This window comes from Parasteatoda tepidariorum, chromosome 2 (assembly GCF_982258835.1).
Source record: "Parasteatoda tepidariorum strain Cologne lab strain chromosome 2, Ptep-v5.0, whole genome shotgun sequence".
NCBI lineage: Eukaryota > Metazoa > Arthropoda > Arachnida > Araneae > Theridiidae > Parasteatoda > Parasteatoda tepidariorum.
The window spans coordinates 40,732,219-40,750,631 of record NC_141756.1 but is presented as its reverse complement, the minus strand read 5'-3'; the positions used below and the strand labels follow the sequence as shown (position 1 = coordinate 40,750,631).

The 18,413-nt window shown below is 29.1% G+C and overlaps 1 protein-coding gene across 1 annotated transcript in view; it reads left to right on the top strand.

The window, feature by feature from the left end:
- The window catches only part of LOC107453766 (LHFPL tetraspan subfamily member 3 protein), an 87,256-nt gene extending 70,738 nt beyond the window's left edge, over positions 1-16,518 (top strand). The window contains exons 2-3 of the mRNA XM_016070710.5: positions 8,296-8,541; positions 15,675-16,518. Of these exons, the coding sequence (XP_015926196.1) occupies positions 8,296-8,541; positions 15,675-15,874 (446 nt within the window). The 3' untranslated portion in view covers positions 15,875-16,518. The remainder of the gene's footprint in view (positions 1-8,295; positions 8,542-15,674) is intronic.
- The last annotated feature ends 1,895 nt before the right edge of the window (positions 16,519-18,413 follow it).

Genomic DNA, 18,413 nt, shown 5'->3' with positions numbered 1-18,413 from the left:
ATCAACCGCTTCTTCGGGGGTCGAAAATCGTTGTCCACGTAATTTATTTTTGATGTGTGGGAATAAGAAGAAGTCATTGGGTGCCAAATCAGGGCTGTACGGCGGATGACCCATCAGTTCGATCTTTCGCTCCGTCAGAAATGCCTTTGTTTGAGTCGATGTGTGAGAGCTCGCATTGTCATGATGAGGAATGATTCGTCTGTTCTTCTGCTTTTTTCGAATTTCTCCGATGACTTCTGGCAAACAAATGGTCGTGTACCATTCAGAATTGACCGTCCTGCGTTGTTCTAACGTCGCTGTTACCACATGACCGTTAATGCCGAAGAAACAGGCAATCATTTGTTTCGATGTGCTTCTTCCTCGAACAACTTTTGTTGGTTTTGCCTCGTCTTGGAAGACCCATACAGTTGATTGCTGTTTTGTTTCCGGCTCATATGCATAGATCCATGATTCGTCACCTGTGTAGATGTTATACACAGCCTTTGATGTACCTTCAACGTGTTTTTCCAACATTTCCTTGCACCAATCGACACGAGCCTTTTTTTGAGCGTTTGTCAGATTATGCGGGATCCAACGCGAGCAAATTTTTTTTACGCTCAAATGTTCATGCAATATTTTATTGATGCTAGTCATACTAATGTCCAAAGACGCCTCTATCTCACGGTATGTCACATGACGATCTTGCTTTATCAGTTCACGCACAGCATCAATCTTTTCTGGCACAACAACGGATTTTGGACGACCTGCACAGGATTCGTCCTGAATCGAACATCGACCACGATTAAATTCGTTATACCAATTTTTTACAGTGCTGTAGGATGGCGCTTTATCGCTGAATAAAGAATTAAGTTCATCGAAGCATTCTTGTCTTGACAATCCACGTCGAAAGTTATGAAAAATAATGGCACGAAAATGTTCACGATTCAATTCCATTTTTTGAAAGAGAAGAGCTTTTCAATTTACTGTCAACAACACAAATGAAGCTATAATGGTAAATCGTCTGCTGAATTTATGTTTAAAAATATCAAACTTTCGATTAAAATCGTCTGCGGTCGCCTAACAACATTTACTGTTGCCAAGGCCAGAAATATAAATAGCAACCCTCGTATATTACATACGGTAGCGAAGCATACGCTAATATCATCACTGCTAATATTGCGTTAGTGGTTATTCTTGTGAAGTATCATCTCTCTTTATTGTTTTGTAAAGATGGTTAAAATAATTCTCCATTTTTGCAGAATGAGCACGATTTCAATTTTATGCCAGCATTAAGGCGAAAAAAGTCATAACAAATTATAGCACACGTAAAAAATTACACTTACAAATTCCAAAAAGAAATTTACGACTTCTAATACTTAAGAATTAGTAAATGCGGAAATGCGTAGTGAATTTTTGAAAGAAACCGAACATGCATTTAATTGCGTTTTTATTGTTACAAACCTTACACATTTTAGCAGACAATGGAAAACGGAAAGAACAGACACACAGACGATTTTGCTTTTGATTTCTCACCCTTTCATTGTTAAAGAAATAAATCCTGTAACATCTAGAAAAATCAAAAGAATATTTCTAACAACTGACAATGTGATGATCTGTTCATGTCATGCGTTGTTTTGTTTTGATTAGACAATTCAACTGTGAAGAAAAAAAAGTGAAAGTCTCGTGAGATCTCGAATTCTGAGGTCTTTACACCGAGAACAATAGAACTTTCTAAAATTTGAAATTCCCATGCTCTTCCTTTTTTTGTTACTTAATGCTTTAAACCGTTACTTATATAATATTGAAGTAATGACAGGGATTAACTTTTACATAGCAATGGCATGTGTTTTGCGAGTACATAAATATAAAAATAAACTTATTCTAATTTTTTCATTTTTTTCTATCATTCTTTATATTCTTAATTGTTTATTCATTTGAGTATAAAACAAAGTATCAGTTGCAATCTATCTTCAGATAAAAAGCTTATATGTCCGTAGTTATAAAATTGAGTGGAAAGCAAATGAAATCGATAAATTTCCTTTTCACGTGTTGTCATAAGCCTAAAGAAAACGAAATCGATTGAATTTCTTTTCAAGCGTTGACATAAGCATAAAAAGCAAAAGCAGAAACAAAGTCCATCTTCGAATTTGATTGGTACAATTTTTGCATGCGCCAGTAGCAACGAGGGTTAGATGCTCTTAAAAATGCGATTGGTGCAAATTTTTTGCATGCGCGTATGCGGATGTAATACGAACGCTGTCTTATGAGCAAGTATTATACTGCACAATACTACTTTAGTTTTCACCTACTTTATTAATATAATCGTATTTCATTTCTTTTTTAATATTTTTAGCACGTCATGCTGAACTTGAAAACTTGAAACTGTTGCGCGTATAAAAAATGAAATTTAGAAGTATGAACATAGGAAAAATATAAAATTTAGAGGTTAAAAATTGCCTCAAAGAAATTGTTAACATTGGAGCAACGAAACATTTTTATTTCAACTATAAAATACTACTTTAATTTTAACCGTTTTATGACAATACTCATTTTTCATACTTTCTTTAGATTTTATACATTTTACAACTTCGTGATAAAATAAAGGACTATTGTGATTATGAACACTGAAATTTAGACTTGTGTATTTTCAAGAAAAATTCGTAAACATTTTGTAATTTTAAATTAATATAGATAAGTATACAGTTGGAGTTTTGTACAGAAAAACTAAATATATATTTTGAATTGTGTACTGAGAAAATTTTTATGAACTATTTATTCTAAACTTTAGTCTTAAAAAATAAGTATACAAAGCTAGATTTAAGCAACGTATAAATGAAGCGAGCTCTGATTGCGAAGCAATCTGAAAGGAAGTGCGAAAGCAGTTCCGTGAGTCGACTATCGTTAAAAAGCAGGGATCGGAACTTCCTAGTTATTTTTTTAAAAATTTGCTTACAGTATTTTCATTTTAAATTTTAAGCTAAAGAAAAATATATTGTTGGATTTTATATTTTGAGCAAACAAACTTTGTTAGTTTCATTTAAATAATTTTTTTGATCATTGCTCTCTTTTTTTTTTTATCTGATTTATAAGTTATTATTAACTATGTATTGTTTTTCAATTTATAAATCTTTATTAAATATCCCCCCGCCTATAACAAATTTATTTGATTTTCCACTTCAATAGGGGAAAAAAACAATTTCTATGAAAATTACAATTACAATTTATGTTCTTTAGTTTTCTATAAACTTGTTATAGGCAAGTCCTTTTTTTTTTTAATAAAGATTTCCTTCGAAAGCATTTTTACGAAAAGGAAAAGAAACAGTTTGTTTTAAAATTATTATAATGTTTGTTTTAAAATTATCACAATGATTTTTATCTTTTAATTTCTTTAAAATTGTTATAGGTACATCTTTTTACTTCTCTATTTTAATATTGATGACTTTATAAAGTAATTTGCTTGTCTACTTTTTTTAGACGTTAAACTTAATTTTGAGACTAATATTTACACGTTTCACATACAAATTAATATTGAAATAACTCACAAGGTAAAACAGCTTCTGTCAGACAAAAAAAAAATTTTGTTCTTGAAAAACTTGAGCCATATTTAACAGCTTTCACCAACATGTTCAATTGCCTCCCATTTTAGTTTACAATATTCAGCAACTCACGCTAACTCTTCTTATTTTATAACTGCATATATCTATAAATAAATTTTGATAGATCTTTTATGCATCACGAACCCAAAATCAAAAGTACATTAAGTTTTGCAAACAAACATAGCTTGGAGAACAATAAAAATGCCATTTTTGGAATCTTTAAAGAGGTTTCTGTATTACCTAATAAATACCACAAAATAAAACATATGATTTGACGACTATGAGTTTATGTTCTCTAGGATTCATTATTACTGCACTTCTGTTTACAACTTGAACTTCTTGAAACTGAGTGAGTCTATTTAAAGGACTATCAACTTTAATTCTTCTGTTCGAAAACATCATTAGCTTTCTATTGTCTTTCATTTGTATCATCGAATAAGTTTCAGCTGTGAGAGAACTTTAGATTGGAAATGATTTGTTTTTTTTATTTTAAATTTCGCGAATTTGGAAACTGGAGACGCAAATTTGGATGAACAAAAAATACAAATACTAAATTTAGAGTAAATTCTAAACATAAACTCATTTGGGGTTTTTCTTCTAAGTTCAGATAATTTTTATTGAAATTTTAAAGTCATCCAAAAAGATGTGTTACTTTTCTTTTATCTTATGATTATATTTCTGTGTGCTTAAAATGCAATTTCGATTCCTCAAATAGCGTTTTGAATGTCAAATACTTCTTTCTGAATTAAGTAAAGAAATAATAGTGAAAAATGCACTTTTTTTAATAAACACCATTTTGTTAGGCATATTTCTAAATTAAAATTCAAAATCTGTGTGCTTTATCTGCAATTTATGAAGTATGGTCTCAATAATTAAGTTCGAAGAGGGGTCGAAAGCTTGCCCTACTTAATGCTGTTTTTATTTTTAGTAATGGTTCAAATTCATACAAATTTTGATGTCATTTTAAATTACCTAATTTTAAATAATGTAAATACTTTCTACCTTGCAGTTAAAAATTTCCGATCAAAAAAATAAAGTGTAAAATAACATAAAAGTAATTAATAAATATTAAAAATTATTTCCTGCTTCGTATTATCTTTGAAAAAAACTAGTTTTACAACTATGGGCAGAAATTTTTTGATTCGTTTATGAAATTCCTGAAATATAGGGAAGTACATAAAATGAGAAATAAACACTAAGAAGTTCACACTTAACTCTGCTCTCCGGATTGAACTATTGAAACCATATTTTCCAAAATTCTACTCTCCCCCAGAAAAAGTTTTTGTGTCTAATTTTGCAACCTAAAACATTGCATTTACAAATAGTTTAGCATATTTAAGGCGCTTTTAATCATTAAGATTGCATCTAAATGCGTGAAAATACACTTACTAGATCAAAAGTTATTACAATTCTTGCCCCATACATCTTAATCACAGTGTGCAGATTGCAAAAGAGTTAAATGTCGAGTGTAGTAGAACAAGGATCGGAATCGATTTTATACTAAATTAAATACAAACAAAATTTCGTACCCTGGGTTGAACGTAGTTGTAAATTAAGTAATATATTAAAAAGATAAAAGGAAACCTTGGAGAAAAGTTACTTAAGTTTCTAAATGCATTTTCTATGGAAGACAAATTTCCTGAGACAGCAAACTTCAGAAAAATTACTAGAGTTCAGATTTTTTTGTAGGAAACAAATAAGTCAATCTTATTTCAGAAGGAAAATGAAAACTTGCAAAAGAAATAATTTGATTTGTTACAAATATTTTATTTCTTAACAAAATTTTAATTTTTAATTAGAAGCTTTTTTGAGCTTGAAATGAATAAAGAATGATGAATAAAATGAATGACAATGAATAAAAGAATTCGATGAATAAAAGAAGTTAATGAGCAACCAATAGAATCAATATATTTACAAGGTGCAAATATTTTTATTATGCCATATTCCAAAGTTTCAATCAATAATTACTAGATAAAGGTTTCTAAAAGTAATGATAAAAAATGATAGCTTATAGATTAGCAAAAATAGAGATGGAAGTTTTTGTAAGAACATCGTAATACAGTAATATATATTCTTGTCAGAAGAATTTCGCGATTTCCCTTACTAAACTAAAAGCTCAATATTATAGATAATATGATAATTAAATAACTGCTTAACTTTAGATAATCTCCCTTTTCAAAGAATACTTTCCTATTAATCTTTGTATTTCTAACAAGAGATTGTCTAAGATTTGTTTTTCACCTCTTTAAGAAGATTATCTATTGCAATCATTCTAAGCTTCAGTATCTAAATAGGAAGTAAAATCAAATGAGTGTCAAAACTCATTAGTTCCTGTTAAAAAATAAAATTTTAAGTTTTGGAAATCTGTCTAAACCGGTTTTTAATCAAAGCTTACTCACACTACATTCTTACGTGCATGAATGAATTGAATTTTTTTCTCTCCATTTTCTGGTCTTGCATATTAAAATTTTGAGATAGAATTAGGAATCTAAGAAAAGAGAAAACTACTCTCCTTTCTTTTAGTTTTAGGCTTGACAAAAAGGAAACTATTTTCTCCGTTATAGCCTACTTGCAAAACGTAGATTTCCGAAGTTTTTATTTAATTTTATAGTTTCCTCTTTTAATCAAAATAAAGTTTCTAATAAAATCAAAACTTAGTTGAAAAACCTATAAAGGAAAATTATGAAAAAATTCTAGTTTTTGTCAAATTTTGGTTTGTTTCGAAATACAGAATTATAATTAATTCAATTTCTTCATAGTTAAATCCAGTGCATGGTGATATTGGAATTTTGATACTGAGATATATTATCAGTAAATATCGATATATTGAGACATATTTTCCAATAGACATATTTACATTGGACAATATTTTCATAACCCGATTGGAAAAAAAATTTATTAATCATAATTTTAAAAAAATTAGTAATTAGGCTGCTATGAAAAAGATAAGTAGGGTAAGTCAGATTAGACACTTTCGATAGTAACGTTGTCGATAATCATCTCGATATATTCTTATTCAATAATTATCGCTACCGATAAATACAACAAAGTTATCGTCAGTTATAAATATCGTTTACATTAATAGTCATTATTATATACGATAACTATTTATCGCAAAGCAGGTATCAACGATATGTCTTGAAAATATATTTTAAACTATCTTTATATGGATACTTAAAAAATATCGATGTTCCATGATATAACACTGTACAGCCCAACTTTAATGAGATAAATTTTTTTAATTAGATCTTAACTTAAAGTTTTAAAAATGCATTATAGGGTCAGGATAAATTATTTCGACAAAACTCTGATATAAATTATTTTTAAAAGCGTTCTTTACTTTTAAATTTATCAATGGCAATGGGAAACTATATTTCTGGGAGTCAAATTTTTCGTGTATCCTTAATTCATTTGAGTGAGTTAAGCTTCGATTGAAAGTTCTACATTGAGTGAAATTATTATAATAAAACTTTTCAAAAAAATATACTTAATAATAAGAAAAAAATGTTTTAATGATTTACACAAGATTGCAGAATCAAACCTGAGTTTATTGATAACTAATATGCAAAATTATGCTTCACAATTTGTATATTTCATATCATTAAAACCTAACAAAATTTGTTCTTATAATCAACAAAACTCCAGTTAAGTTCACAACTCTCTACACCATTAACACTAACCAAATAATTAATTTTTACAAATAACAAAAACTCAATTTAAATTCAAACTCTCAAGTCCGTACCATTAAACACTGGGAAAAAAACTCTATTATAAATAAAAGTTCTGCTTTATTAATGGGCACTTACTATGAAATGCATTTTAGTAATAGTGGTACTTATCGGTTATCCGGACCATGTGTTGGCTACCGCTTTGATGAGTTGTCACCATTAGGGCCATGTGTTGGTGACAACTCGGCAAAGCGGTCGCCAACACATGTTCCCTGTAACTTATAGGTGCTGAAATTTTTAAATATTTCAGGATATGGAACAAAGAGTGATGATTATTAGTGAAGTTTCATTTTAAGTTAATTATAAGTGCATCACTATGATCAGTAACAAGGTAAAAAGTAAAAACATTTTACTTCCTTCAATATGCAAGTTTATTGCGGGACCCGATTGCACCATATTATCAAACAAAGTTAATTCGTTTTTAACTAGATTGCATAATATTATTGACTTAAACATCAATACGGTTCGACTAAATAATTCATTTAGGTTACTGCTAAATTATGCACTATAATGACAGAATTGAACCGATTTATTCTGCAGGTGCAGATATTAGTATCAACGAAAAAGGCTATTCGATGTATAACCTCGTAATAATCTTTTTAAATAATATGACTCGTACTTTTCTTTACACATAATTAACGTTATTTTCAGCAGCAATTTCAAAAATCCCATGTTTTATAGTCAAAAAACTAAAGTAAACTTCTAAGATCCTAAGCAACATCAGATCAGGCTGTTTGTTTATTTATTTGGTAACAGATTAAATTAAACATGAATAAATGAATATTGCTTATAAGCAATTTTAAAGAATAATCCAAATTTGGTTTCGAAACCAGGCGTAGTTTTCCCAATCATTTATGTCAAGGCACTGGAGCAGACTACTCTTCGTCGTTAGATCCAAATATTGTCTTATTAACTTCGCTTTTTATCAAAGCTTTAGTTTGCTATTTGTTTTTAATCCATTTAATCTCACATGAACTGTTTTGATCTTACAGCTACTTGCATGGTCATTGGTGTGCTCACATTTCCAGCCGGTTGGGATTCAGAAATTGTCAGAGAAGTGTGCGGACCTCAGGCTGATGACTACAACCCAGGACAATGTGGAGTGCGGTGGGCTTATATCCTAGCTATTATTGGTGTTTGCGACTGTGGAGTGCTGGCGGCTTTGGCATTCGTTTTGGGTACTCGTTATGTTAAACTACTTCCTGAAAACTACATTACTTCAGGCTCTTTATACAAAGGTAATATTTATTTTCATACACTGGACAACTATGTTACCTTTTTTAATTGGATACTTGCAAGCGACGTCACTCGTGTATCAGTCAATCAGGTACAACACCCACGTGTGGCATTGCTTGCAGGTATCAGCTAAATCTAACCCTAAAATTTATTCAGAGTGATAATAATCTCAATTCTTAAAGCTGTGAAGTAAACAAGCCATGCACAGTGCAGAAAAAAATTGACCACCCCGAATAACTTTAAATATAATGATCGGATCTTCACTTTCTAGGACTCAATATTAATGATTTGAGGGGGTAATCTCAAATATGCTAATTAATAAGTGTGGACGATATTTTAAGTTACAAAATCAGGCACAAAAACGTACTCACTGAATAAATATGCCTTTTTTTTAACGGATTCGAATTTATTTCCTAGATTGCGACTACTCCTTATATTTTGGGGGTCAGAAATTCGAATCCGTCGAAAAAGGGGTATGTTTCTTAAAAAAAATAACATTTCTCTGCCTTATTTCGTAAATAAAAAAACGTCTGCACTTTTTATGAATTAACATATTTGAGGTCAATCCCTTGAGTCATTGAGTTCTAGAACGTGAAAATCCGATCATTAGATCAGAAGTTATAGGGTGGACCGTTTTTTTTCCGTGCACTGTGTAACCACGTGATTAGACACAACCATGTGATTAGTTGCAAGTATCCAACTGGTAACAAGTACACATTCGTAATGTTAAGTATTACAGTATTCTTTGCCAAATATTTATTTTTTTAATATAGTTTACATATTATTCACACACTTAATACATCCTTCTAAATTTAGAGAAATATTAATGCAATTCAGGTAATGAAATGGCGTCTACGAACTTCATTTTTGCCTATCAGATAGCAGAGATGTCTAAGCTGACGTCTCTCTCCTTACTTGCCCACTTAAAATTCATCAAAGAGTTACAGATTGCAACCAATAGGAATACATCTCTATTGGAATGCGAATACAACTCTCCCAAAAGAAATGGTGCAAACCCCAACTGATTGATTTTTTCCAATCAGTGATTAAGTTCAGCCCTTGGCTTGAACATTTCTATATAGTAGTTTAAGTAACTTATAAATGACAGGATCGTCAGCTTGAAATTTATAGTATAGATATCATTAGTCACTATTAAAAAAAATCTATGTCAAATATTAAAACGTACCTTGAAAAACATTTACTAGAAATAAGCAGCATATACTAGCATGAGAGTAAATTTTATTTTACTGCAATAAGTTCCTTTTAAAAAAATCGAATGATCTAAAAAAAAACATAAAAAATGAGAATAAACTGCTTAATGGCTCAATAAACTAATTCGAAACTTGAATAACATGAGGTGTAGTGCTTATCTTCAGTACGTTGCTGCTAAACTCTTAACTAATTAAATCTAATAGTTTTCGCATTAAAAAAAATCTCTAACTAAAAGTAAGACTTAATCCTAAGTACACATTACACGGGTTTATTTGGTGACATTGGCGTTGTTTGGAAGAGCAATAAAGTTAGCAATCGTAGTTATAGATATGGTAAGATTCGTTGGGTTATTGCTTTTTTTCACAGCATATTTATGAATTTGCCCTTTTCAGATTTTCATTGTATTTGGATTTTTTATGTTTTTCCCTATGCTAACTCCTGGCGACAATCGTAAAAACGTCATTTTGGGCATTGGTAACAGTTTGGCGACAATCGTAAAAGCGCCATTTAGGCATTGGCAACAGTTTGGCGACAATCGTGAAAACGTCATTTCGGCATTAGCAGTAATTAGGCGACAATCGTAAAAACGTCAATCAGGCATTGGCAGCAGTTTGGCGACAAGCGTCAACGTAATATTTCAACTTTGGTCAAAAATTTTCCAAGTCGCGTCGGTGGCTCAGGGTATAGAGCGCTCGCCTCTAAGTTGAATCGGGTTCGAATCCGAGCGATAGTTATTCGATATGAATTCCACACCCAACTCGCACCATCCACAGTGCTGTCGTGAAATATCCTCAATGGTAGACATATCATGTCGACAGGTCCCCTACCGTCAGGCTAACCATGGGAAGTTTTCATGGTTTTCCTCTCCATGTAACGCAAATGCGAGTCCCATCAAAAAGTCCTCCTTGAAGACAAATTCTACCTAATACTTGATCCAGAAGTTCCCTTGTCTTCTGGATTGGGTTCAAAATTAAAAGGCTACGAAGTTTAACGTTAGTAGTCGTAAACCCAGAATTGAATCGGCTGTGTAACGACGTGCCAAGTGTGTAACTTGTACAAGGATTTCAATAAAGTAACTAAAAAAACTATCATACCCAACTAACCATTTTTACACCAGATAGTTCTTTAAACCAAAAATATATAAAATTTTAATTTAAAATTTTAAATTTTTTTATGCGACAGATTTTGAGAGGAAAAAGACCGCGAGGTGAAAATTTTCTAAAACAGTGGCCATGACTAAAATGCTAGTAATTTCTTTAAATATATTGAAAGAACAGCAATAAATGAAAAATGATCCATTTAAGTTTTTTTTAAAGTAAAGTACTCTTTAACTCTAGCGTCATTAAAAGACAAATATGTTATTCATTTTTCAATCAATTAAATATTACAATAAAATTAGTTAAATATTACTACTATTATAAATCAATTATTTCTACCACATCTAAGAAAATATGTTTGCTGTGTAATTTCGTGAGATAATTGAAGTTTTAAACTCTGACTGCTTTAAATTATCATAAACTAAAGTCCAGCTTCTTCAAGGAGAAAAACTAATTACTTTTACCAACCGCAGTTTTTTTTATATAAATAACGAAACTGGTATTGTATTGTTGTACTTAAAGTTAAACACCACTTAAATTGCTTTAATTCCGCGTTGTTAAATACTGTATTGACAATACAGAACCACTATATTTGCACTCAAATACTCAATTACGTAGATTATAATCTTCGTAATAAAATATTTGAATAAAATATTTTTACAGCCTTTCTTTGTTATTGCTCAAATCATTTCCATGTGATCTTTAATTCATTTTCTTGGCATAAATAATTGTATATATGCCTAATAATTGTATAAGAAGGACAAGTTAGGAGAAGAAAAAAAAGAAATGAAAGATGTCAAAACTAAATTTGAAGAAATAATTTCAAATGCATTTCCATTATCTTACATAGTATTTGTGATTTCCTCACAGTAATTATGTTTTCTTGCTATGAAATTGAAGAGGTAAAAAGCATTTTGAAAATGAGAGCTACAGCAGCGCGCTTCATATTAATTTTAAGAAGTTTTACTGCACATGAAAGGAAACCTTGAAAAAAATTAAAACTTTTAATTTATTTCTCTGATCATTTAAATGAACCAGTAATCATTTATTTTCCTTACACAGAAATATTTATTTGGTACTTTCGGTTAGCGCAAGCGAAAAGTCACCAAAAAAAGTAGACCTTCGCCAACATTTTTTCTTTAAATTTATTTATTTCATTTAATTTTCTAAACGTATAAAAATTAAATAAATAAAATTAAAAAAATAATAATTGAATTTCCTTGCACCAACCAACCAAAAAAATACACTATATTTTGTAAAGTTAGCCAATTCCACACATTTCTAAAACTATTACAGTTTTTAAAAATTCAATTTGGTTATACATAAAAAATAACGATGCCCAAAATAAAATAAAAAACTATATTTTATTTATTTCACTTAACCTTTAAATTAACAAGTTTTAATTTCTTAAATCAAAAAAATACTTTGTAAATAGTTTCCCAAAGTCGTATACATTCGAAAAGCTTGTTTTATCGAATTCACTAAAAATTCATAACATGTTCTTGCACTGAATATAATGTAACGTGATGTTGGTATTATATATTAAAGGCTTTTATGACTTTCTAACCAGTTTCTTGTATTGGCATTTGAATAAAAGCGTATAATGTGTATATTTCTTCAAGAAATAATTGATTATTCATTAAACTGTTTAAAAAAAATTAATTAAAAACGTGGTGAAAACTATATTGAACTATGACCTGTCAGCTATAAAATTACTAAGCAACAGCTTATACAATTTGTTAATTCTTAATAATATGTAAACAAAATTATTATTAAAGTGTATATAATTGTAATCAATGTTAGGTTATTTTCTACTTTTTTTGTTGCTTAATTTCACCATACTTTGGCTCTTTAGCCTGAGATGACCCTTTTTGCCTTCAACCATTTATTCTACCATTTCAGTTCAAAGTTTCATCTTGGTCGTGATTTACCATTGCTTAAAACGTCTCCTTAACGGTTATTAATTGAAGTTGTCCCATGTTTTCTCAATTATGAATTCCTGAGTTATTTTAGTAAATGACAAAAACCCATAAATTATCGATAGTGTAATCGATGTTGTTGTATTAACAATTTTTCTATGTATTTCTACTGAGATTGCTTTTGAGAAAATTCTTCCATTTAGAGAAATTACAAATGCAATTACTTTTCTTTTAGCCTTAAGCCAGGTTGTAGGATTAATTAATATTACTTCAAAACATGGAGAATATATAAAGGCAGAAAAATGCGTATTTTGACATTTCAACCAATACATAAAATGCTCATTTTTTTACCAATACACATTTTTCAATTGATTAGTAACGCAATTCTTATTATTATGAAATATTTTTTGTTGTGAAACTTTTTCTTGTTGAATATCATTTTTTTTTTCTTTTATACTTTTTGAAATTTTTTTTCTTTTATACAACCAGCAACGTATATCTTCAGTTTAAAGCTTGTAACTTTAAGATTTACTCAGATTTTTTAATACAACATACAGAGATAGCAAGTAAATGCTCACCAAAGACTGATATCTTCATCAGGCAGTAATATGTAATGACAAAATTATAAATATTGTTATCTACCTGATGATAGATACCGCTTTCTAAAACGCGTGACTTTATATTTTTATTTAACTTTGTTTAAAAAGTTTAAACAAACATTTTTCTCTCAAAAAATATACTTGTAAATCTAATATCTTGATTATTGAGTTAAAATATAGAATTTAAGTAGAGAGAGTATTCAGTTTGGCGGCAAATTTCAGCTATACAATTTCGCTGAAACCTTGTTTTTGGTGATGATATTTTTTGCTTTCATTGACGTCACTTCCTGGTTACTTCCAATTCTCTCTAAATATGCTCAATTGGGTTTAAATCTGGTGATTGAGGTGGTGTTTTTAAAGCTCGTGGGCAATTATAGAAGCACCAGAGACGAACGTTGAGAGCCGTATGCTTCGAATTGTTATCGTGGTGGAAAAAATGCCGTTCCCAATACCTACATTTTTTGCGGATAAATTTAAATTACCTCTTAAAATATATAAACAAACAACATGATTCATTATGCCATCACTCCTTAGTCATGATACTGACACGAACCCCCACCGCTATGCTAAACTGTTTTAACTAAGTTCTTAATATAAGGTTCCTAATTTGTTCTTCTCCATGCAATTGTACGCTCATTGGAACCAAATATGTTAAATTTCCTTTCGTCATCAAATAACACGTTTTTCCAATGCGTTTGGAGTTAACATAAATTTTATGAAGAAAAGCCTAAATTTTTTATTTTTCGTACTAACCAAAATTTTTCTACTGGTAGGCAGTCCATTTAAAGAAACTGCTCTGAGAACTCAATTGAAATTTCGGGGGAAATTGTAGAAGAAAATTTTTTATTAAATTCAGCAGAAACTTTTAGAGCACTCAAACGTGGATTTTTCACAAATTTTTGAACTATAAATCTCTGATCACGTTCTGTTAACTTTCCTTTCCTTGTTTTCAATCCGATTTTTTTTCTTTAAAGCTTTTAGCCCTATACTACTGAATAGATCTATTAACTTTGCAATATTCCAAACTGATTTACCTCTATTATTATGAAAAATAATGAATCTTCAAATGATGTTATTTGTTTCTTTGTAACAAATTTATAAATAATTAATAGAATATTGCAAATTGAGCCAGAAAAAATTAAAGTCAAACGTTTTTTTTTTAAATAACACATGCAGAAATAAAAAAAAATAAGAAAGAAAGCACCAGACAATAAAGTTAATTAGAGCACCAGACGATAAATTTAATTTTTAATTTACACGGAAATATTTTAGTGCTTGGTGACATTTGTAGCAATGTTTCTGAAAAAGAATAAGTCGATATTTAAAACAAAAAGATAATATGAAAAAATAAAGAACTTCATATTCCAATTAATTTTAAAGGTAGGTACTTTGTTTTAATTAAATATTAAAATGAAGTGTTCAAAGTGTTTCATTAAAATAAAATATTCAAAGCGTATGTGAGAGCCACTGTATATTGGTTTATTTTCAAATTTTAAATACCGATGTTCCTTCACATTTTACTTACTCGCTTCCTAATATGCTATTTTTGTGTCCCATCTCTGCAAAGAATATCTGGTAAAATAAATATACGCATTTATATATATTTTGTTTTTGAATTGGAATTAAAGGGTAAGATTGTGATATTTGAAAACCAAATTACAATCATGTTAACTATTTTATATACCTGTTCTTTCAAGTTTTATATTAATTAAACATAAATATTAAATGTTAAAACCTTTAGTTAGTATTAGTATATCTTTATCGTTATACTTATTTGTTGATGTAATTTTCTTATTAATAAATTAACTTCAATAATAAATCTTAAAACATTCAGTTAAGTGTTTTAGTTGTTTTAAAAAATTATAAAAGACATAACAAAAACCTATTATTTTTAATGTTATGTTTTTTTGGGTCAAAAATCTCCAAAAATAATGAAAGCAACCTATTGTCAACTATTATCGATCATTGAACCAAAAGTTATTTGGTATCTAATATTTTTTGTTTTCCAAACTGATAGTATTCAGTCTCGGTCTAAGTTTAACTTACATGTTTCTGCTCATTTCAGCCGAATTGGTAAGTTTGAAATGGACAGGTATTTTTTGTAACTTTAACTGTACTTAGCAAAAAGCAAAAACTGTTGAACTAAATCTGTAACTAAACTGTTAACTCAAAAGGTTACAATTTAGTTCAGCCTTAATGCGACAAACCATTTAAATTGTTTGTATTTTTAGTTAAGGCTTGTTTTGCATTATGTTTTTAATTTTTATTTATTTTTATTTTACTTCATTTATTTCTTTTTGCATTGCAGGAGAAGTAAATAGTGCCTTTATTGCAGATAATCAATCCACTCCATCCAGAAAATCAACTAATATACAACCAGTGATGGTCGTATCCCCTGGTGTAGAATCTGATCACTATTCGGAGTATTCTCATCATACAATGCGATCAAACAAAGGATTTCGCCAAGATACATTTAGCAACAACTCTGTCGCCAATTTCCAGCTCTAAGAACATGGAAACTAAACAAAAACTGCATTCATTTTTCAGATGATGATTGTACACTTATGTGTATAATAAAATTGCGAGGGAGGAGTATCTTTTCGGTATAAGAGTCGTTTACCAATTTAAAGATTCGCCTACTGAAAATTGTTCTTTTTCCACACGCAAAAAAAAATTGTGCCACTCAAGCGTCAAATAGATGCTAAAAGACAATCTGACGTGCAATTTATACAAGACTATTTCAAATAGATTAGCTATTTTATAATTTAATGCCAACCCGTGAAAATAGCTTCGGATTCCTGATATTTTATTTTATTGGACAATTATTTCGGAAAGAATGTGTTTATCTTTTCACTTACTTGTTACGGAAGAAGACGCCAAACTAGAATGTATTCTTAAGAAATTGAGAATTTGACTTAGATCAATATGTAATATTAAAAATGCTCATGCTGTTAAGTATTCACAAACGATAATTAATAAGTATTTATGAAAAATATTTCCTTAAGTTGGTATTCTGAATTTGAAAAAATAAAATTAAAATCTTTTTTTTTAGGGAGATGGTGTCAAATTCATTAAAATAAAGCGCAAATATATATATATATATATATATATATATATATATGAAAAATTTAAAAATAGACAAAGTATATAAATATGTGTAAAATATGAAAATATATGTAAAATATAAAAATATATGTAAAAAAATATGAACTTACTTCGTTGACAAATATTTTGCTGTGTTCGTGATTGGTCAAGTGGCTGTTTGTGCTGAAATATGATTATAAATTTATTGTTTAACGTGTGTTTACGTTGATGTTTAATACTAGATTTGAACTAATTTAATCAAAAAATATGTTTCATATTTTTCGGAACGCAGCATTCTTATTTTTAAAGGATTCAGTAAGAATCTGTGGTACAATATTTCGTTTATTTAATTCTTGATTAACTGAAATTTGATGTTAGTTAAAATAATTTTTTGTTTAATTTCTTCTGTTATTTTGTCTGATAAATACAGCCACAAATTTTAAAAGTATTATTTCAGAGATAGAGTTTTTTCGTATTTGAATAAATTATAGTTTAAATAAAAATTAAACAATCCAACTTAGAGTAAGCCATTTAAACGGAAGTTTGAAAATGGAGCTATTTGAGAAACAAAATATTTTCAATACTGAATCTATGATTATTTAGAAATATACATTTTTCGATAGCTTTAATATCATTCAATTGAAACAGGTTGTGATTTTAAAATTTGTTTATTAAAAACCTATTTTAAATTATAAAAGGTTTTACACTACAGAAAGGAAACATCTAAATTTTAAAAACGCCGTAAATTACCTAATATTGCAGTAAAACGTGATTTGACATATTTTAATATGAAAGGATCTTAGATTATTGGCATGATTTTGCATAGTTTAGTGTGTGAGGATCTTAGATTACTTATTCCGAATTTTCTCAGTTTCTCCTTCTCAAAAATGAAGTAAAAATATACAGATTTTAGGTTATAAATTAATATCTAAGTGAGGAAAAAATGGTATCAAAAGTTTGAATAAAATAATCAAAACCAAAAAATACACTACTGAGAAAAGTGAAATTAAAAACTACGATTAACGTATTTCTACGAGATCCCTTTTTTATCCTCCTTGTTAACCATGTCAATGGTCTGGAAATTTAAATTTCAATAATTCAAATAATTTTGATTAATTTCTATTGATCTTAATATAAATTTGAGACTCCTAACTTATTTTATTTATATTATTTCATTCACTTATATTTCATTTTTGACAAGAATTTTAAAAGTATATATATTAAGAGCTGTGACTACCGTACGCTTTGCGTATCATGCCAACAACTGAGATTTATCTATGTACAGAGAATGTACAACAAAGACACTTTGGAAATTCCATATTTTGATTATGTAAGTCTAACACTTGTAAGAGTCAACTGCAGTCTTTTCATGTATATTTTAAAACTTTAAATTGTTATCGCACGTCTCTAAATCCATTATATTTTCTAATGTGGATTTAGTTTCAAATTAGTCGCTTAACCAAGCATTTGCCATATATCTCTTATAGAGACTGTTGGCCACTTAAGCATTTGGTTAAGTATGATGTGAATACTTTGTGTATGTCAACCATAGCCCCGATTTTTGCTCACTCTTATTTATGTAATGAAAATGTTTGTAAATATGTGATTGTTGAGATTAAAATAATTGCCTACGTAAGGTTTTGAAGAAGAATTAATTCAGTTTCAAGTCCAATTTATCAGTATTGATGTGTATATCGTTTTACGTTGTCAAGATGTTTGAATTAAGAAAAAGGGCATTTAACTTCTTGTAATTAAATGATGGCAATTGTAGTGATATTAACAAAAAAAGCTAATTTAATGTGAATTGTTCCGAATGTTGTAAATAATGATAAAAGGTTTAGTATATAGAATCGATGAAGTTTGTGTATTGGAAATTTTGATAAAATAAAATATATTTTATATAATGTTTTTTTATTTTTTAATTTCGTTAAAACTTTTGTACTCATGACGCTCATTGCAAATC